General features: G+C 46.8%; 1 protein-coding gene across 8 annotated transcripts in view; it reads left to right on the top strand.

Annotated features, from left to right (window-relative positions):
- Positions 1 to 17,647, top strand: part of TNNT1 (troponin T1, slow skeletal type) — a 121,896-nt gene extending 104,249 nt beyond the window's left edge. For all 8 annotated transcript variants that reach the window (XM_077457533.1, XM_077457530.1, XM_077457529.1 and 5 more), the window contains 3 exons: positions 5,316 to 5,406; positions 5,492 to 5,532; positions 17,387 to 17,647. In XM_077457533.1, the coding sequence (XP_077313659.1) occupies positions 5,316 to 5,406; positions 5,492 to 5,532; positions 17,387 to 17,432 (178 nt within the window). In that variant the 3' untranslated portion in view covers positions 17,433 to 17,647. The remainder of the gene's footprint in view (positions 1 to 5,315; positions 5,407 to 5,491; positions 5,533 to 17,386) is intronic.
- Positions 17,648 to 23,173: the final 5,526 nt, after the last annotated feature.

Genomic DNA, 23,173 nt, shown 5'->3' with positions numbered 1-23,173 from the left:
TGTTACAAAACCTTGTAAATAAGTAAGTTTTCTCCTTCACTGATGGGCACTGATGGCACCAATGAGGTAGCACTGATGAGGTGGCATTGATGATAGGCACTGATAAGCGGCACTGCAGAGCGCTGATAGGTGTCACTGATATGCAGCACTAATGGGTACACATAGGTGGCATGAATGGTCTTTGATAGGTGGCACATATGGGCACTGATAGGCAGCACAGATGGGCACTGATAGGCAGCACAGATGGGCACTTATAGGTGGCACACATGGGCACTGATAGGTGGCACGGATGGGCATGGATGGGCACCGATAGGTGGCACAGATGTACACTAATAGATAATATGGATGGATGCCAATTAGTGCCAAACAATAATGCCTGCCAATCAGTGATGTTCATTGTGGGCACTGATTGGCATCCATTGTGGGCACTGATTGGCACCCATTGTGGGCACTGATTGGCATCCCTGATTGTCCTGGTGGCATCCATAGTGGTCCAGTGTGGGCATCCTTGGGGGGGCTGCACTGATAATCAATCAGCACAGACCCCCCCCGTCAGAGGAGCAGGCGATCGACTCTCCTCTACTTGACAGGTGCAAGTGAGGAAAAGTCGATCAACGGCTCTTCCTGTTTACACTGAGATAAGCCATGATTGGACGTGGTAAAGAGTCTCTATCAGACTGACAACAATGATTGCAGCGGTGCGCGCCCCCGGGGGCACGCAGCGGCTTGATATCCTGGCGACATCATGTGACGTCCGGTCAGGATATCGTAACCACTTTGCCGCTGTCATTTTGCTATATGGCGGGCAGCAAGTGATTAATAAATGTTTATAATGGAATAGGTAGGTGCGCCCTTCTCTTGTTTTTGTTATCTTCTCACACCAGTACCAAGTGGTCCTCTTCATGTAGGATCACAAACATCACAAACATCATCTGTTTCCCTCACAAGATTTGGAACAGCTGCAGTCTTCATCTTGCCCTTTGCACACAGAGCCCAACTTTCAGACAGCCCCCTTAGTGTCACTATCACAGGCATGAATGCGAGGCCTATGTATAATGGGTCCTAGCACTAGGGTGACCACACGTCCCAAATTGCCCAGGACAGTCCCGCATTTTCCCAGGCACCTTCATTCCATGACAATACAGTGTCCCGGAATGAAACTGACACTGGCACCCACCCCCAGGGCTGATCTGATGCCCCCAAAAAAGACCGCCACATCGCCGCTTTACTCACTGACAGTACTTGTCCTGGCCAGGAATGTCTAGAGAGGCACAATCCCCACCCCCTGCTTGTGATTGGAGAAATCACAAATCCCACCTCTTGAATGTAATCACTGTAGAGCCAGCGTTGGAACAAGGTAAAACCGATCTCGGCCGGTCAGGACAAGTACTGTCAGTGAGTAAAGTGGCAATGAAACTGCCTTTTTTGAGGGGCGTGATCAGTGCTTCTGGGTAAAGCGCGCACCCGCCGCCCCAGCTGTGCTGTGATTTGCTACAGCACAAGCTGATTTTTGGTAGGCGGGTGTCCCTAAATGGCAGTTTGGAAATGTGGTCACCCTACCTAAAACATGACACAACTTGAGCTATCAGCATTAAAGTCCATGCAGGGATCCTAGAACAGAATACAGTAGCAGCCCACCACAGGTATCAGCTTGGTACTCATCTTCCTCTGTCCATTATTACAACCCTCCTAGTCTTATCGCTCCCAGCATTGTCTTCCAGATATTTTTTTCTCCTTCCATGCACACCCCCTAATCCCGAGGCACCCTGGGAGATGTAATCCTTCTCTTTCTCTCTTCTGTGCCCAGACCATGCCACCTTGGGGACTACAGTGGTGTGAAAAAGTGTTTGCCCCCTTCCTCATTTCCTGTTCCTTTGCATGTTTGTCACACTTAAGTGTTTCGGAACATCAAACCAATTTAAACAATAGTCAAGGACAACACAAGTAAACACAAAATGCAATTTGTAAATGAAGGTGTTTATTATTAAAGGTGAAAAAAAATCCAAACCATCATGGCCCTGTGTGAAAAAGTGATTGCCCCCCTTGTTAAAACATACTATAACTGTGGTTGTCCACACCTGAGTTCAATTTCTCTAGCCACACCCAGGCCTGATTATTGCCACACCTGTTCACAATCAAGGCATCACTTAAATAGGAGCTGCTTGACACAGTAAGGTCCACCAGAAGATCCTTAAGGCTGGGTTCACACTGCTGCGGGGGGAGATCCGGATGTGATTCGCACCGCAAATCACATCCGATCTCCGTAGCGATGCGAGTACAGCCATACAGATAGTATGGCTGAATTCGCATCGCTCCCGCAGCAAACTCGCACGGGACCCTTTTTTTGGTCCGCAACAGAATCGGATCGCATGGGGGTTCACACCATGCGATCCGATTCCTGTGCGAGTCGGCAGATCGCACTGCGATATGCGGACGGATCTGGGGGTGTCATTAACATATCATTGACACTCCCAGCCGTCCACATAGGGCAGTGTGAACTGCTGGCGGGAGTAATGCGATGCGGAAAACGCCGCGGATTCGCTGCGTTCCCGCATCGCAGCGGTGTGAACCCGGCCTAAAAGCTACACATCATGCCGAGACCCAAAGAAATTCAGGAACAATTGAGAAAGAAAGTAATTGAGATCTATCAGTCTGGAAAGGGTTATAAAGCCATTTCCAAAGCTTTGGGAATCCAGCGAACCACAGTGAGAGCCATTATCCACAAATGGCGAAGACATGGAACAGTGGTGAACCTTCCCAGGAGTGGCCGGCCGCCCAAAATTACCCCAAGAGCGCAGCGACGACTCATCCAAGAGGTCACAAAAGACCCAACAACAACGTCCAAGGAACTGCAGGCCTCACTTGCCTCAGTTAAGGTCAGCGTTCATGCCTCCACCATCAGGAAAAGACTGGGCAAAAATGGCCTGCATGGCAGAGTTCCAAGGAGAAAACCACTGCTGAGCAAAAAGAACATCAAAGCTCGTCTCAATTTCTCCACAACACATCTTGATGATCCCCAAGACTTTTGGGACAACATTCTGTGGACCGATGAGACAAAAGTGGAACTCTTTGGAAGGTGTGTGTCCAAGTATATCTGGCGTAGAAGGAACACTGCATTTCAGAAAAAGAACCAGGGGTCAAGTCCTGGGGAAAAAAGTGTGGGAACTCCCACCCAAGATCCACTCCCCTACCAAAAAAAAAAAAAAAAAAAGAAGATACGCTCATATGCATATATATATTTCACATAAAATACAGTGACTGCAAATGCGACATGCTACAAGAGATGACCAGACTGCGAATGTGACTACAGGAGATGACCAGACTGCGAATGCGACATAGTACAGGAGATGACTAGACTGCGAATGTAACTACAGGAGATGACCAGACTGCGAATGTAACTACAGGAGATGACTAGACTGCGAATGTAACTACAGGAGATGACCAGACTGCGAATGCGACTACAGGAGATGACCAGACTGCGACATAGTACAGGAGATGACCAGACCGGGAATGAGACTACAGGAGATGACCAGACTGCGAATGCGACTACAGGAGATGATCAGACTGCGAATGCGACTACAGGAGATAACCAGAGTGCGAATGCGACTACAGGAGATGACCAGACTGCGAATGCGACTACAGGAGATGATCAGACTGCGAATGCGACATACTACAGGAGATGACCAGACTGTGAATGCGACATACTACAGGAGATGATCAGACTGCGAATGCGACATACTACAGGAGATGACCAGACTGTGAATGCGACATACTACAGGAGATGATCAGACTGCGAATGCGACATACTACAGGAGATGATCAGACTGCGAATGCGACATAGTACAGAAGATGACCAAGTAGCTAGTTTTAAAATTTAAACATGTCCTCAGCCCCTTTATGGCACCTCCTTTACATTCCTGTCCTCACCCCCTTTGTAGAACCCCCCTTCACATTCCTGCCCTGCCTCCCTTTTATATCACCCCTCCTCATTCCTTTCTGTTTCTGATACTTTCCCCCTCCCTCCTTCATAACAGTGCCCTCTTCCCTGTCTTACCTTACACAGGACACAGCAGATGACATCGGAAGTGCAGCAAAGGGATGGACAGAGGGCGGGACCTGCCCCAGTTAACTGATTGGTTGATAGAATGCAGAGCAGTTCTATTAACCAATCAGTTAACTGAGCCAGCCCCTCCCCTCCGTGCATCACTGTGCTGCTCTTCCGATGTCAGCTCTGTGAAGACAAAGCAGCTAGCAGACTGTGCTAGAGCCTCGGGCGGCTCTGGTCCTGCAAAGGGAACGGCGTTCCTGCTGTGAAAAAAGTGCGGGGACGCCGTTCCCACGCGTTCCCGCAGGACTCGAGCCCTGAAAAGAACATTATACCAACAGCAAAATATGGTGGTGGTAGTGTGTTGGTCTGGGGCTGTTTTGCTGCTTCAGGACCTGGAAGACTTGCCGTGATAAAAGGAACTATGAATTCTGCTGTCTACCAAGAGATCCTGAAGGAGAATGTCCGACCATCTGTTCGTGTACTCAAGCTGAAACGAACTTGGGTTCTGCAGCAGGACAATGATCCTAAACACACCAGCAAGTCCACCACCGAATGGCTGAAGAAAAACAAAATGAAGACTTTGGAGTGGCCTAGCCAAAGTCCTGACCTGAATCCTATTGAGATGTTGTGGTATGACCTTAAAAAGGCCGTTCATGCTCGAAAACCCTCTAATGTAACTGAATTAGGACAATTCTGCAAAGATGAGTGGGCCAAAATTCCTCCAGGACGCTGTAAAAGCCTCATTGCACGTTATCGCAAACGCTTGGTTGCAGTTGTTGCTGCTAAGGGTGGCCCAACCAGTTATTAGGTTTAGGGGGCAATCACTTTTTCACACAGGGCCATGATGGTTTGGATTTTTTTTCACCTTTAATAATAAACACCTTCATTTACAAATTGCATTTTGTGTTTACTTGTGTTGTCCTTGACTATTGTTTAAATTGGTTTGATGTTCCGAAACACTTAAGTGTGACAAACATGCAAAGGAACAGGAAATGAGGAAGGGGGCAAACACTTTTTCACACCACTGTACATTCCCCAGCAGCCCCTGTGTTCATATTCCTCAGTCTCTGTGGTGGATGGTGCTCAGGTAAGTATTAGGGGGGGGCTGGATGGGGCTGCTGAACACGTAAGGTTTTTGATCTTAATGCATTAAGATAAAAAAATGTCTGCCTTTAGAGACACTTTAAAAACCAAATGAAGAATCTTTAGTAGTGTTTCTACTGCAGAGCAACAACAGTTTTCAACAGTGTCTTCTTTTAAATGACAGGGAACAAGCTAAGGAGCTGTTAGACTGGATGTATCAACTGGAATCTGATAAATTCGATCTTATGGAGAAAATGAAAACTCAGAGATATGAGGTATGATTACTATTTACATCTAAAAATACACACATTAATAAACTGTGCAGTTCTAGGATAATCATATTTTATGCTTCTCTTCTAGATTAATATCCTCTACAATCGCATCAGCCATGCACAGAAGTTGTAAGTAGTGTTAGCCTTCTTTTAGAGCATATTAATTGCAGGTTTATTGAGGCTGAATGATTTCTGGCCTTTGAGCAGTGCATAACATACTAACATGCATTGCTGTCCAATAACACAATATTTAAGGCTGCAGGCATATTTTAGTCAAGTGTATCTTCTCACTTAAATGAGAATGTAATCCCAACATTTTATATTTCTGATATGTGCCTGCTGTACCATGTACTTCTATTAAAAAGTATCCTGTTCTCTTTGTATTGCTTCCTTTTTGTGAACTCCCTGGTGTTCCTACCAGTCTCTCTGCTTTCGTATTAAACACTGACCACACTAGACATGAGAGCACACCATTGTCAGTTCTCTAGCCATGCTGGGAACTCAACCTTTCACTGGGAAGATCAGTGTGCTGCTGCTTCTCCTCCCCCCCAGCTCTTATGCAGCTGAGAACAGAGGGAATATGATCACTTATAAAACAGGAGGAAAAAAGGTACTTCTAGTATACACAAATGTTTTGCCTATTATTTCTATTTTAAACCGAATGGGTTGTTTTACAAGGTGAGGGATTACAATTGCTTTCAATTGTTCTTCGGGGAACAGGGTTGAAGATGGGCAGAGTTATGAAGGAGCAGAGTGGGAGCTGATTTTTGTCAGCCTTTTTCAACCAGGGTGCCCGGGCACCCCAGGGTTCCTTGAGGTTTTTTCAGGGGTGCCTTGGTAAAATGCCTAAAAAATGATCAAAAAGTGTATACAAACCAGCAGGTGGATCAGGACTGTCTTTTAGTCACACAAAGCCACAGGTTTTCATTATGCACTATTATGACTCTCTAGACACTGGCATCCTAACAACCAATGACATCATCAGTTGATAAGGAGGATGTCTGTTGCCTCCACAGCATCCTTGTTTGACCCCCTCCTGTGCTTCTTTCCCTCAGCACTGGGGGTCACATTAGCTGACTGATGGGGAGAAATTGAGGCAGAAGTGAAACATAGGAATACTAGTCAGTACAAGTGTGCAAAAGTGTATTTTCTTTGGAAGAATAAATCACCTCTAACAATGGGTGTCCTACATGTGGATGTTGCTGCATTATGTAAAACTATTAGAATCGAGACTGTCCATAATTTTAAAGGGTACCTTGAGATTTTTTATAATTTAAAAGGGTGCCTTGATGGAAATAACGTTTGAAACACACTGGCCTAAGTATAGCTGGATATAGCCGGCAGCACATATCAGTGTATTCTGAAGACTCCCTGATGTCAAAATACAATAACTCTGCGGGAACGATTCAGGTAATTTTTTTGTTCAATCCCTGGTTGAATGGAAAAATGACTAATGTATGGGCTGCCTTATCCATGTCTCAGCCCTATCACTCTAGTGGTGAGGGACAGACTATAGGAGCATAGGAAATCTACTTTTGCAGAGGATGGGACATTTAGAAAAATACTGGCAACAAGAAATAATTTCTAGGTAGAGTTAGGCGGTCTTCCCCAAGGGGATGTAATAATATCACATAAATATAAGGGAAAACAATGTGGAGAATACATATTCCCTTATGGACCACATACACATTTTATAGAATATGCCAGCTATGAGCGAGCATGTTTTAGCCCTTGTACACACGGTCGGACATTCCAACGGAAAATGTCCGATCGGACCGTGTTGTCGGATAATCCGACCATGTGTGGGCTTCATTTGACTTTTTCCGTCGGAATGTCCGGCCAACAAAGTTTGAGAGCTGGATATAAAAACTTTCCGACAACCTGATCCGATCGGACTTTGTTCGACCGTTTGTAGAGAATTCCGATCGGACAAAGTACCATGCATGCTCAGATCAAATTCCTAGATCAAAGCTATTGACTACTAGCCTGAACGTAGTCCCGTCGTAACTAAATAACGTCATCATGTTACGAACGATCAATTTTCCGACAACTTTGTCCGACCGTGTGTATGCAACACCAGTTTCAGACAAAATCCGTCAGAAAAAATCAGACGGATTTTGTTGTCGGAATGTCCGACCGTGTGTACAAGGGCTTACAAGCATGAACAGTAGAAAAAAAAAAATAGTATGAATAGTCCAATGCCACGTACACACGGGCGGACTGTATGGCATACTTAGTCCGTCGAAACACATTTCAACGGACAGTCCGCTCGTGTGTGGGCTTCAGCGGACTTTTTCAGCGTGCAGTCTGGCGTACTAAGAATTTCGGATTTTTCTAAATTCTGTCCGTCGTACTTTGGTTTCAGCGGACAATCCGCTCGTCAGTATGCTAGTTCGACGGACTAAGAATGGCGCATGCTCAGAAAGGATTTACACGGCGGAAGGGTGCTTTGCTGTGTATTGGACTTCCTATTTCTAGTCCCGTCGTACGTGCTGTACACGTCATCGCGCAAGCTTTCGACGGACTGTTTGTGCATCCATGCGTGGTCAAGTCCGTTCAGTCGAAAGTACGACGGACTGTCCGTCGGATTGTATGACGAACTAAGTACGCCATACAGTCCACCCGTGTGTACGCGGCATTAGGGTTCCAATAAAAAAATTATAGAATATTTAAGTAGGAATGGTTGCCATCCACTTAGCAAAGCAACCCTGAGTCCACCTGGAGCATATACGAGTAAAAAATTAACCCTATGTAAAATCTATGTGAATCACATGCTTTATATTACTATGAGAACTGTAGGGGACATGAATCATGAACAACAGCTCTATGCAACCTACAGAAATCACCTGCTATTGTATCTTTTGTTAAAAACTGATACCCATATCATACAGAAAGTATCTTCATGATCATTAGCACTATATGGTGACAGCCCTGACATCAGCAACTGAACTCATAAATAACACCAAAGATTAAGTATGGACTACCATAAAGCATTAAATGGTAAATGGATTACAATAGGCATAACTTACAGGTAACAGCAAGATTCTCTAATGTGTTGTGTATGTAGGCCTGGTAATGCGGGTCTCATCACATTGCGCACAGGGTCTGGCTATCTCCACAGGTAAAAATCACAATGAGGTTGAAGAAATATGTTAAAGAGGTTGCAAACCCTCTTTTTTTTTTTTCTTTTATAAAAATAACAAATATGCCTATACTTACCTGCTCTGTGCAGTTGTTTTGCACAGAGCAGCCCCGATTCTTTTCTTCCTAGGTGCCCCACCGATGCTTCAGGCCCCTCCACTTCATTGGGTGCCCCCACGGAAAGCCACTTTTCCTGGGGACACCCGTGCTGGCTCGCTCCCGAGTCCCGCTGCTGCGTCCACTGCTCCAGTGTCATTGGATTTGATTGACGGCAGCGGGAGCCAATGGCTCCTGCTGCTATCAATCTGCCCAATGAGGAGAGAGACAGCGTCTGGAGCCGCTGCACCTGTACATATCGCTTGATTGTACTGGGCTCAGGTAAGAAAAAAGGGGGAATCTGGGGGGAGCTGTACTACAGAGGGCTTTCCATCTTAAATTGGTTGTAAGCCCTTACGCACCACTTTTCCCTACAGGTAAGCCTATAATAAGGCTTACATGTAGGTACTGGAAATATCTCCTAAACTTGCACAGTTTAGGAGATATTTACCATATACGCTTGCGTCGACATCATCGGTGCATGCGCACTAAAGAAAAGGCACGATCGCATTGTTTGCATACTAGCCCATTATGCTTTTATTTTGCAGGGTAAAAAATGCATTAAGGTGAAAAACATTGCGGCTTTACAACCACTTTAAGGCTTGTAAAATATGTGATCACATATATTTCTGAAATTAATAGGAGCACTAAATTTTAGAAGGATTCACAATAATAATGTTGGTAGTCTAAAAATGGAAGCTGATCAGTTGCCATTCACAGCTGCTCTGGGTACTCTCTGCTCCAGTTTTGCTAAATTCCCAAATGTCCTGAAGTAAAAAGTGTCCTGAAGCAAAAGTATGAAGCTGTGATTAATGGGACTGAGAGAAGTTTCTGATCTCAGCTCTGGGGCGTATTCACTCAGAAAAACTCAGAATATGTCTAAGTATGTTTACTCAAGAGATAAAACAATAATTCTACCACTTTACAAAACTCTGTGGATGTGGAACTGGAGAGAGTCCACAGAAGGGCAACAAAGCTAATAAGGGACTAGAGGACATCAGCTATGAGGAACGACTCGGCTACAAGTGTAGCCATGCCCCCTTGGGGGTTGCTGAAAGTTGTGTTTCACCCGTCACCCTGCACAGCCCAATGGCCATCTTACAGTCACTCAGTAACACAGACCAGTCCATAGCTTGTTTTGTTTTATTGGGGGATGCCCAGGATTTCAGAACATACAATTGTAAATTGTAGGTCAATCAATTGTGGCTTGCAGAACAATCAGTTGTGAATTGTAGATCCATCAATTGGGACTACTATGTACACTCCATGTACATACACCTCAATCTTCTCTCCAGCACTTTGCTTGCTGAGCACTGTTCCTCCTCCAGAACTTCACTTGCTGCAGACTGTTCCTCCACCAGCACTTCCCTTGCTGCAGACTATCACTCCTCCGGACCAGCTAGCACTGAATGGGTAGGCCTGATGCTACTTCTGCCAGGCCTCACTGAACTGCCTTTTGTGGGCAGTGACCTCAGGCCCCTGTGGTGTAGAATAGTCCAGATGCTAGCTGTCCTCTATTCAGCTACCACTCCCAGATAGCTCTCTTCAGGCCCTGCAAGCCAACCTGGCTGCTAAGACCCCTCTCCACTGCCCTTCCCACAGCCCTCTCTTCTGGTTCTGCACCCATCTCTCAAACTGCAATCTTCCAGTTCTCTCAGGCGTGCCTCCCCCGTCCTCCTGACTGTGCTCACTCACCAGTCCTCCTGGCTGCGACCCGTAGTCCTCCCGGAGACTCCTGGAGACTTCTCTCCCGCTGTCCTCTCTCCTGTTCTCTCATGTGCCCCTGATTCCGGGATCTCTTCACTCCTGCACCTGTGCCTCAGCCTAGGGTCACACCCCCCCTCAGCCTGGGGAACTCCCCATAGGCCTGACAGCCTCCACACCCTCTCACTCCAGCTCTTCCACTCGACAACGCCTCCCCAGCTAGGCTGACCACAGCTATGTAAGGAGACCTGTCCCCTGCCAATCCAAGTTGGGGATTGGTCAAGGCTCCCCAGATACCTCAGGCAGCCCCACCTCTCCTCCCCTCCTTTCTTTCCAGGACCTTCTAGAAGGAAGAGGGAGGTGATGGTGATGCCACCTGTCAGTCGCCCAACTCTCTCCCTGAGCCACTCACAGCCCAGAATGAAAACAAACCGGCCTAGCCAACAGCTAGGCCTGCCCAAGTTTTCCTACCCTGTCAAAAACCCTCACTCCTAGCACTCACTAGCTAGAGTGTGCTGCATTAGCATTAAACTTGTTCTCATATAGGCATATAAAAAATACCCCCCCCCCCACCCTTGCATTACAAACGTTTTTTTCTTGCAGTGCCAAACATCCTTCTCAGCTGTGTCCGGCTTCTCGTGCAATTTTAGTAAAAATAGCTTTCCTAGCGCTCCAAAGTCACCATCAAAATTTGCCCCCCATTGACTTTAATGCAATTTGCTGTCAAAGAACTTTGGGCATGGCAGCCATACCACTGCTTAAAAAAAAGCGCTGCACATTTAATTGACTAATAATAATAATTGACTATAAACAACAAAAAGATGGGCAGATAGCCTGGTCATGTTACCCGTCAAAGCCCCCTGACCTGTTTTCCTGCAATCAAGAAGAACTTTATGGCACACAGCCTAATTATTTTTAATGAGATGGGCCATGGTGTGTGTAACGCAGCAGTGCATATCTGAGAGTGGATAGCGATATAAATGGCTGCCTCAGATTTGTATACAAGTCCTCACATCTCTTTTAGGAGAGCACCAAAATGTATCAGTCAGTGCTGAGCGTGCACAGAAGTTGGATATAAAGCAATGAATGAGCCTTAAAGCTGATGTAAACCGCTGGACTTTTTTTTTTTTTACCTGCAAGGTAATGTCATAATGTGCTAGTATGCATCACATACTAGTACATTATGTTAAACTTACCTGAAAACGAAGCCTTCCAGCAATGCAATGTCATTGCTTTAGTCCTCTTCTATCTTCACCTGTCTTGCTTCCGGGTTCGCGGACTCTTGCTCGCGGAAGTCGACGGTTGCAGGCGGAAGTTGGCGGTCAAGGCACAGGGCTCTGAAGGAACGCCACGGGTGGCCATTCCTTCAGAGCACATGCGCCAGTGATATCACTGGCTGCATGTACACTAAATATCTCCTAAATGGTGTATGTTTAAGGGATATTTACACTACCTATAGGTAAGGCTTACTTATAAGTAAAATTCAAAAATGGAAGTTTACTTACTCTCTAAAATGACACTAAACAATATCCTTATTCTCCAAAAATAATCAGTACAAATGCATACCTCTAAGCCATTTTTCATTAAACTGTTTCTTATTGTGTTTTTCTGTTTCCTTGTAATGTGCTTTATGAACTCTTATGCCCCGTACACACGAGCGGACTTAAGTCCGACAGACTTCCAAAGGAGTTCCGTCGGAGTTCTGCTGGAATTCCGACGGAGTTCTGACAGACTTTTCGGCCGAACGGACTTGGCCACACACAATCACACTAAACTCCGACGGATTCGAACGTGATGACGTACGACCCGACTCGAATAAGGAAGTTCATAGCCAGTAGCCAATAGCTGCCCTAGCGTCGGTTTTAGTCCGTCGGAGTAGCATACACACGAGCGGAGTTTTCGAAGGGGACCGGGTCCGGCTGAGTTCCTTCGGGAAAATTTGAAGCATGTTCCATATTCTAAAGTCCGTCAGACTTTGGTGAATCAAAAGTCCGTTGCAGCCCACACACGATCGGATAGTCTGACGGACTCGGTCCTTCAGACTTTGGATGTTGAAAAGTCCGCTCGTGTGTACACGGCATTAAAACTCTCCTTTTTCCCTCCTTTCCATTTGTTTGGAATGAGCAGTACTCATTGGTCACAGTCGTGTGAACTGCTCTGCCTACACTATACAGTACATGCCTTATGCCCTGTACACACGGTCCAACTTTCCAACAGAAAATGTGCGATCGGGTGGTGTTGTCAGAAAAGCTGATCGTGTGTGGGCTCCATCTGACTTTTTCCAACAACAAAATCCGATTGTGTGTAGACAATTCCAACGGACAAATTGCCATGCATGCTCAGAATAAAATACAAGATGAAAGCTATTGCCTACTGGCCCATTATAGTCCCGTCGTACATGTTCTACCTCACCGCGTTCAGAACGATTGGATTTTCCGACAACTTTGTGCGACCTTGTGTATGCGGGAAAAGTTTGGGCCAAAATCCGTTGGAAAAAATCTGACGGATTTTGTCGTCGGAAAGTCCGACTGCGTGTACAGGGCATTAGTCCCTTCCTTCCTATTTATAATGGAATCATGGAGAACAAATGTAGACACCCTCTAACAGAAAGTCAGATCACAGCTGCAAATGAAAGGAATCTGGAGATTTGGAAGAGGCTTAATCCATAATTGAATGGATTTTTTAAAACCAGAGTTTAGCATGACTTTAACTGTGTTAAATAAGAAAAATCTCTGTATATTTTATTGGAGTAGATCTCAGTAAGTGATCTGCACAAGTATGGTTATCAATACATTTAAAGTTTGTGCAAGAATCCTGTCCTATATAATATTCCATGTAGGATTAAAGCTAATCGTCACTTTCACTCTGACATGGTGAATTCTGTCTCTAGTGCTAAATTTAGTTGAACAGAGCATGCTCTAGCAGTGTTTTTGTTCCTCTGTATCCTGTCCCCAGCATACACACCTCTGTTCCCTGTATCAGTGCCAGCATAAGGGATGGTCCCTCCAGTACCCAGTATCCTTCCTGAACTATAAAAAGAGAAAAGTACTGGATGTTTTTTGCACTCATTCAGCTGTCCTTTACAGAAGAGCCTTTTTCCTGTCAACATTATTGAAAGCTTACTGCTTACTTGCTCTACATGATAATGTTAAGTCATGTGTATCAGCATCGCAATTGCAAGAGAGTAGACACACACCGAGCTGCGTATAAGGGCTCTTTCACACAGGTGTTGAATTCAAAACCAGCCTTTGACATGTGTTAACACACCTATAGCATTAATGAGGGTTTTTGACATGTTGCACAAGCATCCACAGTCAAGTTAAGCGACACTCCTCAAACGCCCTGTGATGTTTTTTTTTTTAAAAGGTTAAAATGGAAAAAACTACCACTTTTAACACTTTTCAGTTGCACCTTGAACCCATTGTAAATGCCACAGGGGTGTTTACAGTGCGTTTACGGCTGGCTTATGGTGCATTTCATTAGAAGTAAATGGAGGAGCTTACAAAGCGTCAATGCCAAGCTCTGCAGGAAGCATTATTTTTGGATTTGGCTCGGGGATAACAATTAACTGTAATAAATCCCTGTGGTTCCTGCTTACACCCTCACAACCAAAAGGCAAGACAAACACTTCGCTAGGTAGATGAGTTCAAATACTTTGGGGTGAAGTCAGAGGTGTAACTAGAACCTTCAGAGCCCCAGTGCAAGAACCCATGAAGGGCCCCTGACCCATAGTATGATGGGGGGTATTGTGACAGGAGGGGGGCAGTGTGACCAGGGGGCAGTGTGACGGGGCAGTATTATGGGGGAAATGTGACAGGAGAAGACAGTATGACGGGGGTATTTTGAAAGGTGGGAGGGGCAGTGTGACAGGTAGGGGGTAGTGTGACAGGATAAGGGTATCTGAGAAGTGTGACTGGAGGGGAGAGTGTGATAAGAGGGGGTACTGTGAAAGGAAGGAGGCAGTGTGACAAGAAGGGGCAATATCATGGGGGCAGTATAACAGGTGGATATTGTGACAAGAGGGGGGCAGTGTGACAGGAAAAAGGTACCTGGAAAGTATGACAGGAGGGGGGCAGTGTGATAAGAGGGAAGCAGTGTGATAAGAGGAGGGAAGTGTAATAAGGGAGCACTGTGAAAGGAGGGGGGCTGTGTAACAAGAGAGGGGCAGTATGAAGGGGGTAGTGTTACAGGAGAGGGGTAAATGACAGAAGGGGGCAGTGTGACAAGGGGCAGAATGATGGAGGGGCAGTGTTACAGGAGGGGGACAGTATTACAGGGGGGTATTGTGACAAGGGGACAGTGTGACTTGAGACAGTGTAACGGGGACAATATGATGTGGGCAGTATGATAAAAGAGGGGCTGTGTGGCAGGTAGGGGGGCAGTGTGACAGGTGAGGGGGCAGTGTGACAGGTGGGGGGCAGTGTGACAGGTGGTGGGGCAGTGTGACAGGTAGGAAGGCAGTGTGACAGGGGGGCAGTGTGATAAGAGGGGGCAGTGTGACAGGTGATGGGGTGCTGTGACAGATGGGAGGGCAGTATGGCAGGTGGGGGGCAGTGTCATAAGAGGGGGATAGTTTGACAGGTGGGGGGGCAGTGTGATAGGTGGGGGAATTGTGACAGGTGGGGGGCAGTGTGATAGGTTGGGGGGGGGGGCAGTGTCATAAGAGGGGGCAGTGTAACAGGTGGGGGTGACAGGTGGGGGGGCCCTGTGATAATAGCGGGGCAGATTGACAGGTGGGGGGGCAGTGTGACAGGTGGGGGGCAGGTTGACAGGACGGGGGCAGTTTGACAGGTGGGGGAGCAGTGTGGCAGGTGGGCATTGTTATAGTAAGGCCGCGTACACACAGGTGGATTGTCTGCCCAACTAAGTTCCTAACAATCCGACAGACAGTCCGTCCAACATTTGAATAAACGGACTTGACCACACACGATGAACAGACAGTCCGCTGAAAGCTTGCACGATGACGTGTACAGCACGTACGACGGGACTAGAAAAACGACGTCCAATACACTGCAATGCAACCTTCGGCCGTGTAAATCCTTTCTGAGCATGCGCCATACTTAGTCCGTCCAACTTGCCTACACACGAGCGGACTGTCCGCTGAAACCAAGTTTGGACGGACAAAACCAAGTTTGGACGGACAAAATTACGGAAATTCCAAAAGACTCAGTATGTCAGACTGGCCGCTGAAAAAGTCAGCTGAAGCCCACACATGAGCGGATTGTCCGCTGAAACACGATTCAGCGGACTAAGTTGGGCAGACAATCCGCCCGTGTGTACGCGGCCTTAGACACACAACATGCTCAGGTGCCTGGCTTGCCTTACAGGAGAAGCCTAGATGTAAGAAGCAGCAGCCCTTGTACATACTTCTTCCCTGTGATGTCCTTGGGCTAGCAGTTCACTTCCAGAGTAGCAGTGTGTACAGTGGAGAGGGGAGGGACCTTTGACCCAGGCAGGTATTGGCAAGAGTGTATAAGCAGTGCGATTCACTAGTGCACTGAATCTGGTGCTTGCGTGAAACTCAATAAAAAATGTTACCTTTTAAAAAATATATACCAAATAATAATGACGTACCATATACTACTCTACCCTCCCTTTTCCTTAAAGCGGAGTTCCACACAAAAATGGAACTCACGCTTTAAGGGAAGGTGACCCCCTGACATGCCACATTTGGCATGCCATTTTTTTTTGGGGGGGGGGGGGGGGGAGCGGATACCCTTTTTTTTAGAGGGTCTCAGCTCGCACTTCCTCCCGGTGCACCATGGCATCAGAAGGGAGACAACCTCTCCCCCCTCCCTCTCGGCAATCATCTGGGACACATCACAGGTCCCAGATGACTGCCCGGCCAGTCACGACACGTCACACGGCTTGCGCATGGCGCCCGGAGTAACAATGCCGGCGCCGCAGAGATGAGGGGGAAACAAGTGGGGCTTTGTTCCCCCTCATCGCTGGACCTTGGACAGGTGAGTGTCTTATTATTAAAAGTCATCAGCTGCAGTATTTGTAGTTGCTGACTTTTAATTCTTTTTTTTTTTTTTTTTAAGCAGAACTCCGCTTTAAGTCACAAACACCCCATCTGTACATTATGTGCACTGTCACAGCCATCTCTTCCCACCATCTCTCTCATGCATTGGTTCCCCATCATACCCTCTGCGTTTCCCCCCTGAACATACTGCCCTCAATTAGATTTTATCCAATCCACTTCTATGCATACTGCTTGCCATCATTCCCTCTGCAGGGCCATCTTTAATATTGATTGGGCCCTGGGCAAAAATTTGCTTAGGGCCCCCCTCCCACCATGCAATTTCGCTCTACACCTTCTCTGGGACATACAATAAATAGGAGCTAGACTTAAAATCAGTTTACTGTATCAGATCAAGCAGCGATTGCGATTGTTTGCCAGAGGTTACAGCATATCATTACTGCTTACTGACTGGTTGCTAGAGGTTACAGCACTCCTTTTGGCTCACTGATTAGTTGCTAGAGGTTACAGCACAAGATTTCGGCTTGCTGATTGGCTGCTAGAGATTACTGTACAGTAATACTGCTCACTGGTTGCTGTAGGTTACAGCACATCATCTCCTCTCTGCAGGGGGCACGATATACATATGAATGTTGCCTTATTTACATATCAATGCCGTTGGTCTCAGCTATTTACATATGCATGTCACTTCTATTTACATATGAATGCTGGTTATTTACATGTAAACACAGGGTCTGCAGGTGAGTCGTCTGTACACAACAACAGGACTAAAATCTCAAAGGACAAGGGAATGTAAACTGGGATAGTTGGCAAGTATGAGGCAGCTGCTTTGGGCACCACAACAATGACAGGGCCCAGGGCAGCTGCCCCTTTTGCCCTGCCTTAAAGACGGCCCTGACCCTCTGTAATAATCTCCTGCACATCATGCTTGCTAAGACACTTTAACATTGTTTGTGATATCCCCAACTTCAGTCATTCTAAAATAGGCACAGTTTTGCTAGAATATTTGAAAACAAAATTGAATATCTTTAACTGATTATGTCTTCTTTACACATACAGCAAGAAAGGGGCAGGAAAAGGCCGTGTTGGAGGACGCTGGAAATGAGCAGCCATGATAATTGCTGGCCATCCCTGAAGTGCCTTGTGATGGACATTCTTTTCTGTAGTCTTCATCTTGTACTTTCTTCTAGACTATCTTCAAAATTCAGCCTACTAGTAACCTTCCATTATGGATATAGGGATGCAAAGAAAACCAACTCAAAGGAATTCAACTGCTCCAAATAGTTTGCTTGCTAAATAAAAGAAAGCAGTGCAAAAGCATATGTGTGAATTCTTGTGTTTCATACATCTTCAACAACATCTTATTTAAACAACCATTTACTGAAGTGTGATATATTAGTACTGTGGTTTTCTCATGCTCTGATTATACCATTACATCAGTATTCTGAAATCTGATCTAGTGCTCTACTACTAATGGATCACTAAAATCAAACTATGCATCTGAAGTTTAGTCATGGTAGTGTTTTCATAGTTACATGGGTCCAGCTTGAACCAATACATGTATGTATGTGCCATACCTGTGGGATTCCTGTGAAAACTGGAAATCACTCTAGAGGGCACTGCTGGACAGCGATCTCCACTTGCTTCCAGGTCCTGTGCTGAGCGGACCTGAACCCCAGTGATGACCTCTTTGGGTCTTACATAAGGTATCTAATGAAAAGGAACCAGGGAATGCAAATATAAGCAGATTAAACTTTAGCTTAAAAAAAAGGCAATGTTCAGATTTACAAAGCTGAGGAAGACGTAGACACAAAATCTTTAGGCTATAATTACTGCTAAAGGTGAATCTACTAATTACTATCCTGAATAGACAGTATACTTATGTATTCAGTTATTTTGTATTTTATTAATTTTAATACATTTAAATCACTTTGCAGAAATCTGCTTTCGCTTTTCTGTTGATCATTGTAAAAAAATGAATTACAATTGTGACTGTATGATAAAAAACATGAAAACTTCCAAAAGGGTAAGTACATTTATGAGCACTTTAGCTCGACATAACTTGCAGCCAAATGGACAGAACTGCCCGAACTTTGATTCAAAGAGAAGTTTGGGATTAAAAAAAACACATATTTACACTCACCTAGGTGGATGATGCAGCATCGATTCAAATGCCTCTTTCCTGACAGACTCCATGGCAGCCTACGTGTGGGTTTAGTCCCGCCTCCATTACCCTATAGGACGATACTCCCATAAATCTTTGCTCCCTGCCAGAGGCCGTGTTCTTTTTTTGTCCTCCTCCATAGGACCTAACATGTGTCTTTTTACCCTGAAGACTTGCATTTTTTTCTGCGATACAGACCGGCCGAGCGACTTGGAGTCGCATATTTCCAATAAGCTCTAGCTACTAGCGGAGTATGGAAAAGGGGCATATGGAAGAGGCGCTGAAGAGGTGTATGCCTGGTCACTGACAGGTGAAGCCGCGTGATTAGTCGTGAGCCTAGCTACTAGCAGGTGACTTTCGCCCCCCCCCCTCCTCCCAGAAGTCCGGCATGTGTGGGGACCTACCTCGGCTGGTGTCCGTCTACAGGAGTGGTGAGCTGTTTGTTTTTTTTTCCATGGCAGCCTTTCTGTGTCAGTTCTGTGTGTTTCTTTGCTGTTTTGCAGTGTCTTTTCTTTCCCCATACACCGCACAGCGCTGTATCTGGCTTGCTGGGCGGCTGGTTTCCTTGCGTTCCAGCCGGCCAGTTACTTCCTCGTTCGCCGCTCGGTTGTTCTGCGCATGCGCGAGACCGGCGCGAGGACGAGGCTTGGTTTGCGCATGCGCGTTGCGGGCTTCGCGCATGCGCACTAGCATTTTTATGACGAAATTCGTGACGTCATTAAGGCGGCAGTTTTAAAAACAGAGAACAACTTGCAGTGATTCTGGGATACTTGTAAGGCCTGCAGTGCCATTCCTGAGCCCTGGTTTTTCAGCATTAGGTATGTGTCTCTGTTAAGGTCAGTTTATCTCTGCCTCCTCAGCTGTTTTCTGTGTTTAATTAAGGCTGTTTTATCTCCAGCCCTGATGGATCCTTTGGATACCTCACCGCCTGCTAGTGGCCAGCCCTCTCGGAGAAGGTACTTTTTTTTTTAGGGTTACCTGCCGGGGGGGGGGGGGGGGCGACAGTGGAACATTAGGGAATGTTCCACTAACACTGCTGGGGTTTTCCCTTTTTCAGCCCTTCTAGGTCTACTCAGCGACGGAGTTCTCACCGAGGAAGTGATTCGTCTAAATCCCACCACCGGCATTCCTCTTCCAGATCCAGACGACATGATTCTCCTGCGAGATCCAGTCTCCATAGCCGGGAATCTTCCCGCCCTTCAACAGCCTGCCCAGGTAACGCAGCTGAAGGTTTATGCTGGGGATGCAGGACGCAGGTTCCTGCTGACAAGTCCCTTTGTGATGCCTGTTATGTTAAAGCGACAGGTGAAAGGAGTGACTCTGACCAACAGCTGAGGTCTATGGTGGAAAGATTGGTCAAGGACAGTCTAAAGAAATTTGAAGCCCCCCAGTTGTCTCCCATAGAGTCTCCAAGGTCTCCGGGGAGGGATGCTCAGGCCCAGGACACATGGGATTCCTCGTTGCCTAGCCATCCGTCTGCTGTCCTCTCAGAGAGTGAATCTGAGGAGGAAGAGTCTGGTTCGGGTTTTGACTTTGCCCTGCTCCCTCCCTTGGTCAAAGCTATCAAGGAAACACTGAACTGGGAGGAGCCGGTAGTGGCCCCGGCGAAACAAAGAGAGTTTTTTAAGCAGTTAAAGAAGGAGTGTATTAGCTTCCCTTTCCTCTCAGAGTTGGGAGAAGTGATCTCGGATGATTGGAGTAAGGTAGAGAAAAAGAATTCTCTTCTATCTAAAATTCAGAGACTTTTCCCTTCTAAGGTAAGGACACTCTGGATAGGAGATTTGATTCTGACCTGAAGAGGATCTATCTTACGGCTGGCATGGCCTGTAAGCCGACCCTGGCCTTAGCGGCTCTGTCTAGAGCGATGGAAGTTTGGTCCAATAGTGTTGATGAAACGCTCAGGAATGTTTCTGAAGATCTGACCAAGAGTTCTCCCATTCAAGAACTAAGACTAGCTTCAGCCTTCTTAGGAGAGGCCTCGATCGATATTATCCGACTGGTGGCTCGAGTTATGCTCTCTTCTGTAATTGCCAGGCGTGCCCTGTGGCTCTGTCCTTGGCTAGCCGATCCTGCTTCTAAGCAGGTTTAGTGCCGTATTCCCTTTGATGGTTCTTCCCTTTTCAGCAATAAGCTGGATAGTGCTATGACTCGAGCCACTGGGGGTAGGTCGGGATTTCTCCCCCAGGATAGGCACCTGCAGAATCAAAGGAGATTGTTCCCAGGAAAGCAGGGTCAAGATCTTGCCAGGGAGGCACGCACTTACAGGCCTGGACGGGAATTTTCCAGATCTTGGAGGTCCAGACAGACATCTCTCAAAAAATTCGCAAAGGGCAGTTCGATGGGGAAAAGGAGCCTACTAACTCCTTTTGAGATCGTGCCCGTCCAGGTGGTCCGGGTAGGAGCTCGTTTGTTCCGCTTTCGGCACGTCTGGGTGGCCTTGATCCAGGACTTTTGGACCGTCAAGACGGTCTCCTCCGGGCACACGTGGTCGTTCAGAAGTGTCCCCAAACTCAAGTGTGTTCCCACATCCTTTCAGAGTTGGAAGAAAAAAGACAAATTCTTCTAACCTACATAAAATCTTTGTTGGATCAAGGCGTTGCTATTCCTGTTCCAGACGATCAACGCGGCTTGGGAATGTACTCCCCTCTTTTCCTGGTCCAGAAAAAGAACGGTACGTGGAGACCTGTAATAGACTTGACGCGTCTAAATTGCTTCATAAGAAATTCAAAATGGAAACGCTGTCCACGATTCAACATTCAGGGCAGCCAGGAGACTGGCTTGTCTCAATAGACCTCAAAGACGCCTATTTTCACATCCCAGTGGCCACAGAGTTCCAACAGTTTATTTGTTTCTCCATTGGCCAGCTTCATTTACAGTTTACCTGCCTTCCTTTTGGTCTGTCAACCTCTCCTCGCACATTCTCGAGGGTCCTTCTAGCAGTTGTAGCATGGTTGAGAGTCAGGAAAATCGGATTCATCATTATCTGGACGATTTGCTTCTTCTTGCTCAGGACAAGGATTGTCTCTTGAAACACAGGGATCAAGTCATTGCAACCCTCAAGGAACTCGGGTGGCTCCTGAATTTAGAGAAGAGCCAGTTAGTTCCTACACAGTCTCTCGTGTTCCTCGGCGCCCTGTTCAATACGGCAAAAGGTACCATCTCTCTGCCCGAGGAGAAGATTGCAGTAGTACGGGACAGGATCCACCTCGCTCTCTCTTCGTCTCGTCTCAGTGCTCTTCATTGCCTAAAGATCATAGGCACCATGGTGTCTACTATACCGATGGTGAAGGGGGCACAGTGGTGGATGCGTCCCTTTCAAATGGGTTTTCTTCGCCAATGGTCGGGAGAAAAGGTCCAGTCCAGCGAAATTACTCAGACCATGAGAGGTTCCCTCCTCTGGTGGCTTCGTCGGGAGAATCTATTGAATTGCCACTCTCTTTTTCCAATCAAATGGATCTCAGTAACGTCAGATGCCAGCAATAAGGGCTGGGGGGCACATTGTCTATCGGAAGTGGCTCAGGGCATTTGGGGTCTTTCCCTCTCGGGGAATAGTGTCAAATGTGTTAGAACTTTGAGCAGCCTTCCTAGCGCTGTTGGCATTTCCGCATCTGATAATGGGTGCATCCGTAGTCCTCAGGCTGGACAATACGACTGCGGTCGCATACGTAAGGAAGCAAGGGGGCACCAGAAGTCGGTCTCTGCTGAGGGAAGTGGATCCAATAATGCGTTGGGCCCAGAGGAATCTGGCCAACCTAACAGCAGCTTATGTGCCTGGAGTTCTCAGTGTCCAAGCAGACTTTCTATCACGAGTCCACTTGGACAACAATGAGCGGACCCTTCACGAAGATGTGTTTCAGTGTGTTCTATCCCTGGGGATGTCTCCAGAAGTGGATTTCTTCGCCTCCTGTTTCAACAGGAAGCTAACAAGGTTTTATTCAAGGTTCAAGGATCAGCAGGCCTACAGGATAAATGCCCTAACAGAGCAGTGGTGGTTCCACAAGGCATACGCCTTCCCTCCAATTATCTTTCAGTTCCTGAAGAGACTCAGATGGGAAGAAGTGGAGGTGTTGGCAATAATTCCGCATTGGCCCAACAGGCCTTGGTTTCCTCTCCTATCCCTCCTCAGCTTTCAGGACCCAGTTCCTCTTCCGTCCGGAGGGGACCTGCTCTCCCAGGGGTCGATTCTCCATCCATGTCCGCCTCACCTTCAGTTGAGGGTCTGGTTCTTGAGAGGGGAAGGTTGGAAGCACTGGGGTGTCCTTAGGAAGCCTTTTCCACCCTCTTAAGTGCAAGGAGAAGAAGTACTAATAAGATGTATGAACGGATCTGGACCAAATTTTTATCTTATGTGTCCTCCAGAACCAGTTCCTACGTTTTACCCACAGTTCAAGACGTTTTGGGTTTCCTGCAATCAGGCTTGGGCTTACCCTTATCAGTTAGCTCCCTTCGGGTTCAAGTCTCGGCTATTTCCACATTTACAGGGGTTCTGTGGGCTAAGCATGCCCTTATCCAGCAGTTCTTCAAAGGCGCAGAAAGATTGAGGCCCCAGAGAAAGCCCAGATTCCCTAAATGGGATCTGCCTCTAGTGCTGGGATTCTTTTCTCTTCTCAGTAAGGCTCTTTCCATCAGAGAACTCACCTTGAAAACTGCATTCCTGGTGGCGGCCACCTCGGCGAAACGAG

This window comes from Lithobates pipiens, unplaced genomic scaffold, assembly GCF_037356315.1.
Source record: "Lithobates pipiens isolate NorthernLeopardFrog02 unplaced genomic scaffold, aLitPip1_a1.2 Scaffold_27, whole genome shotgun sequence".
Classification (NCBI taxonomy): domain Eukaryota; kingdom Metazoa; phylum Chordata; class Amphibia; order Anura; family Ranidae; genus Lithobates; species Lithobates pipiens.
This window is presented reverse-complemented; position numbering and strand designations above follow the sequence as displayed.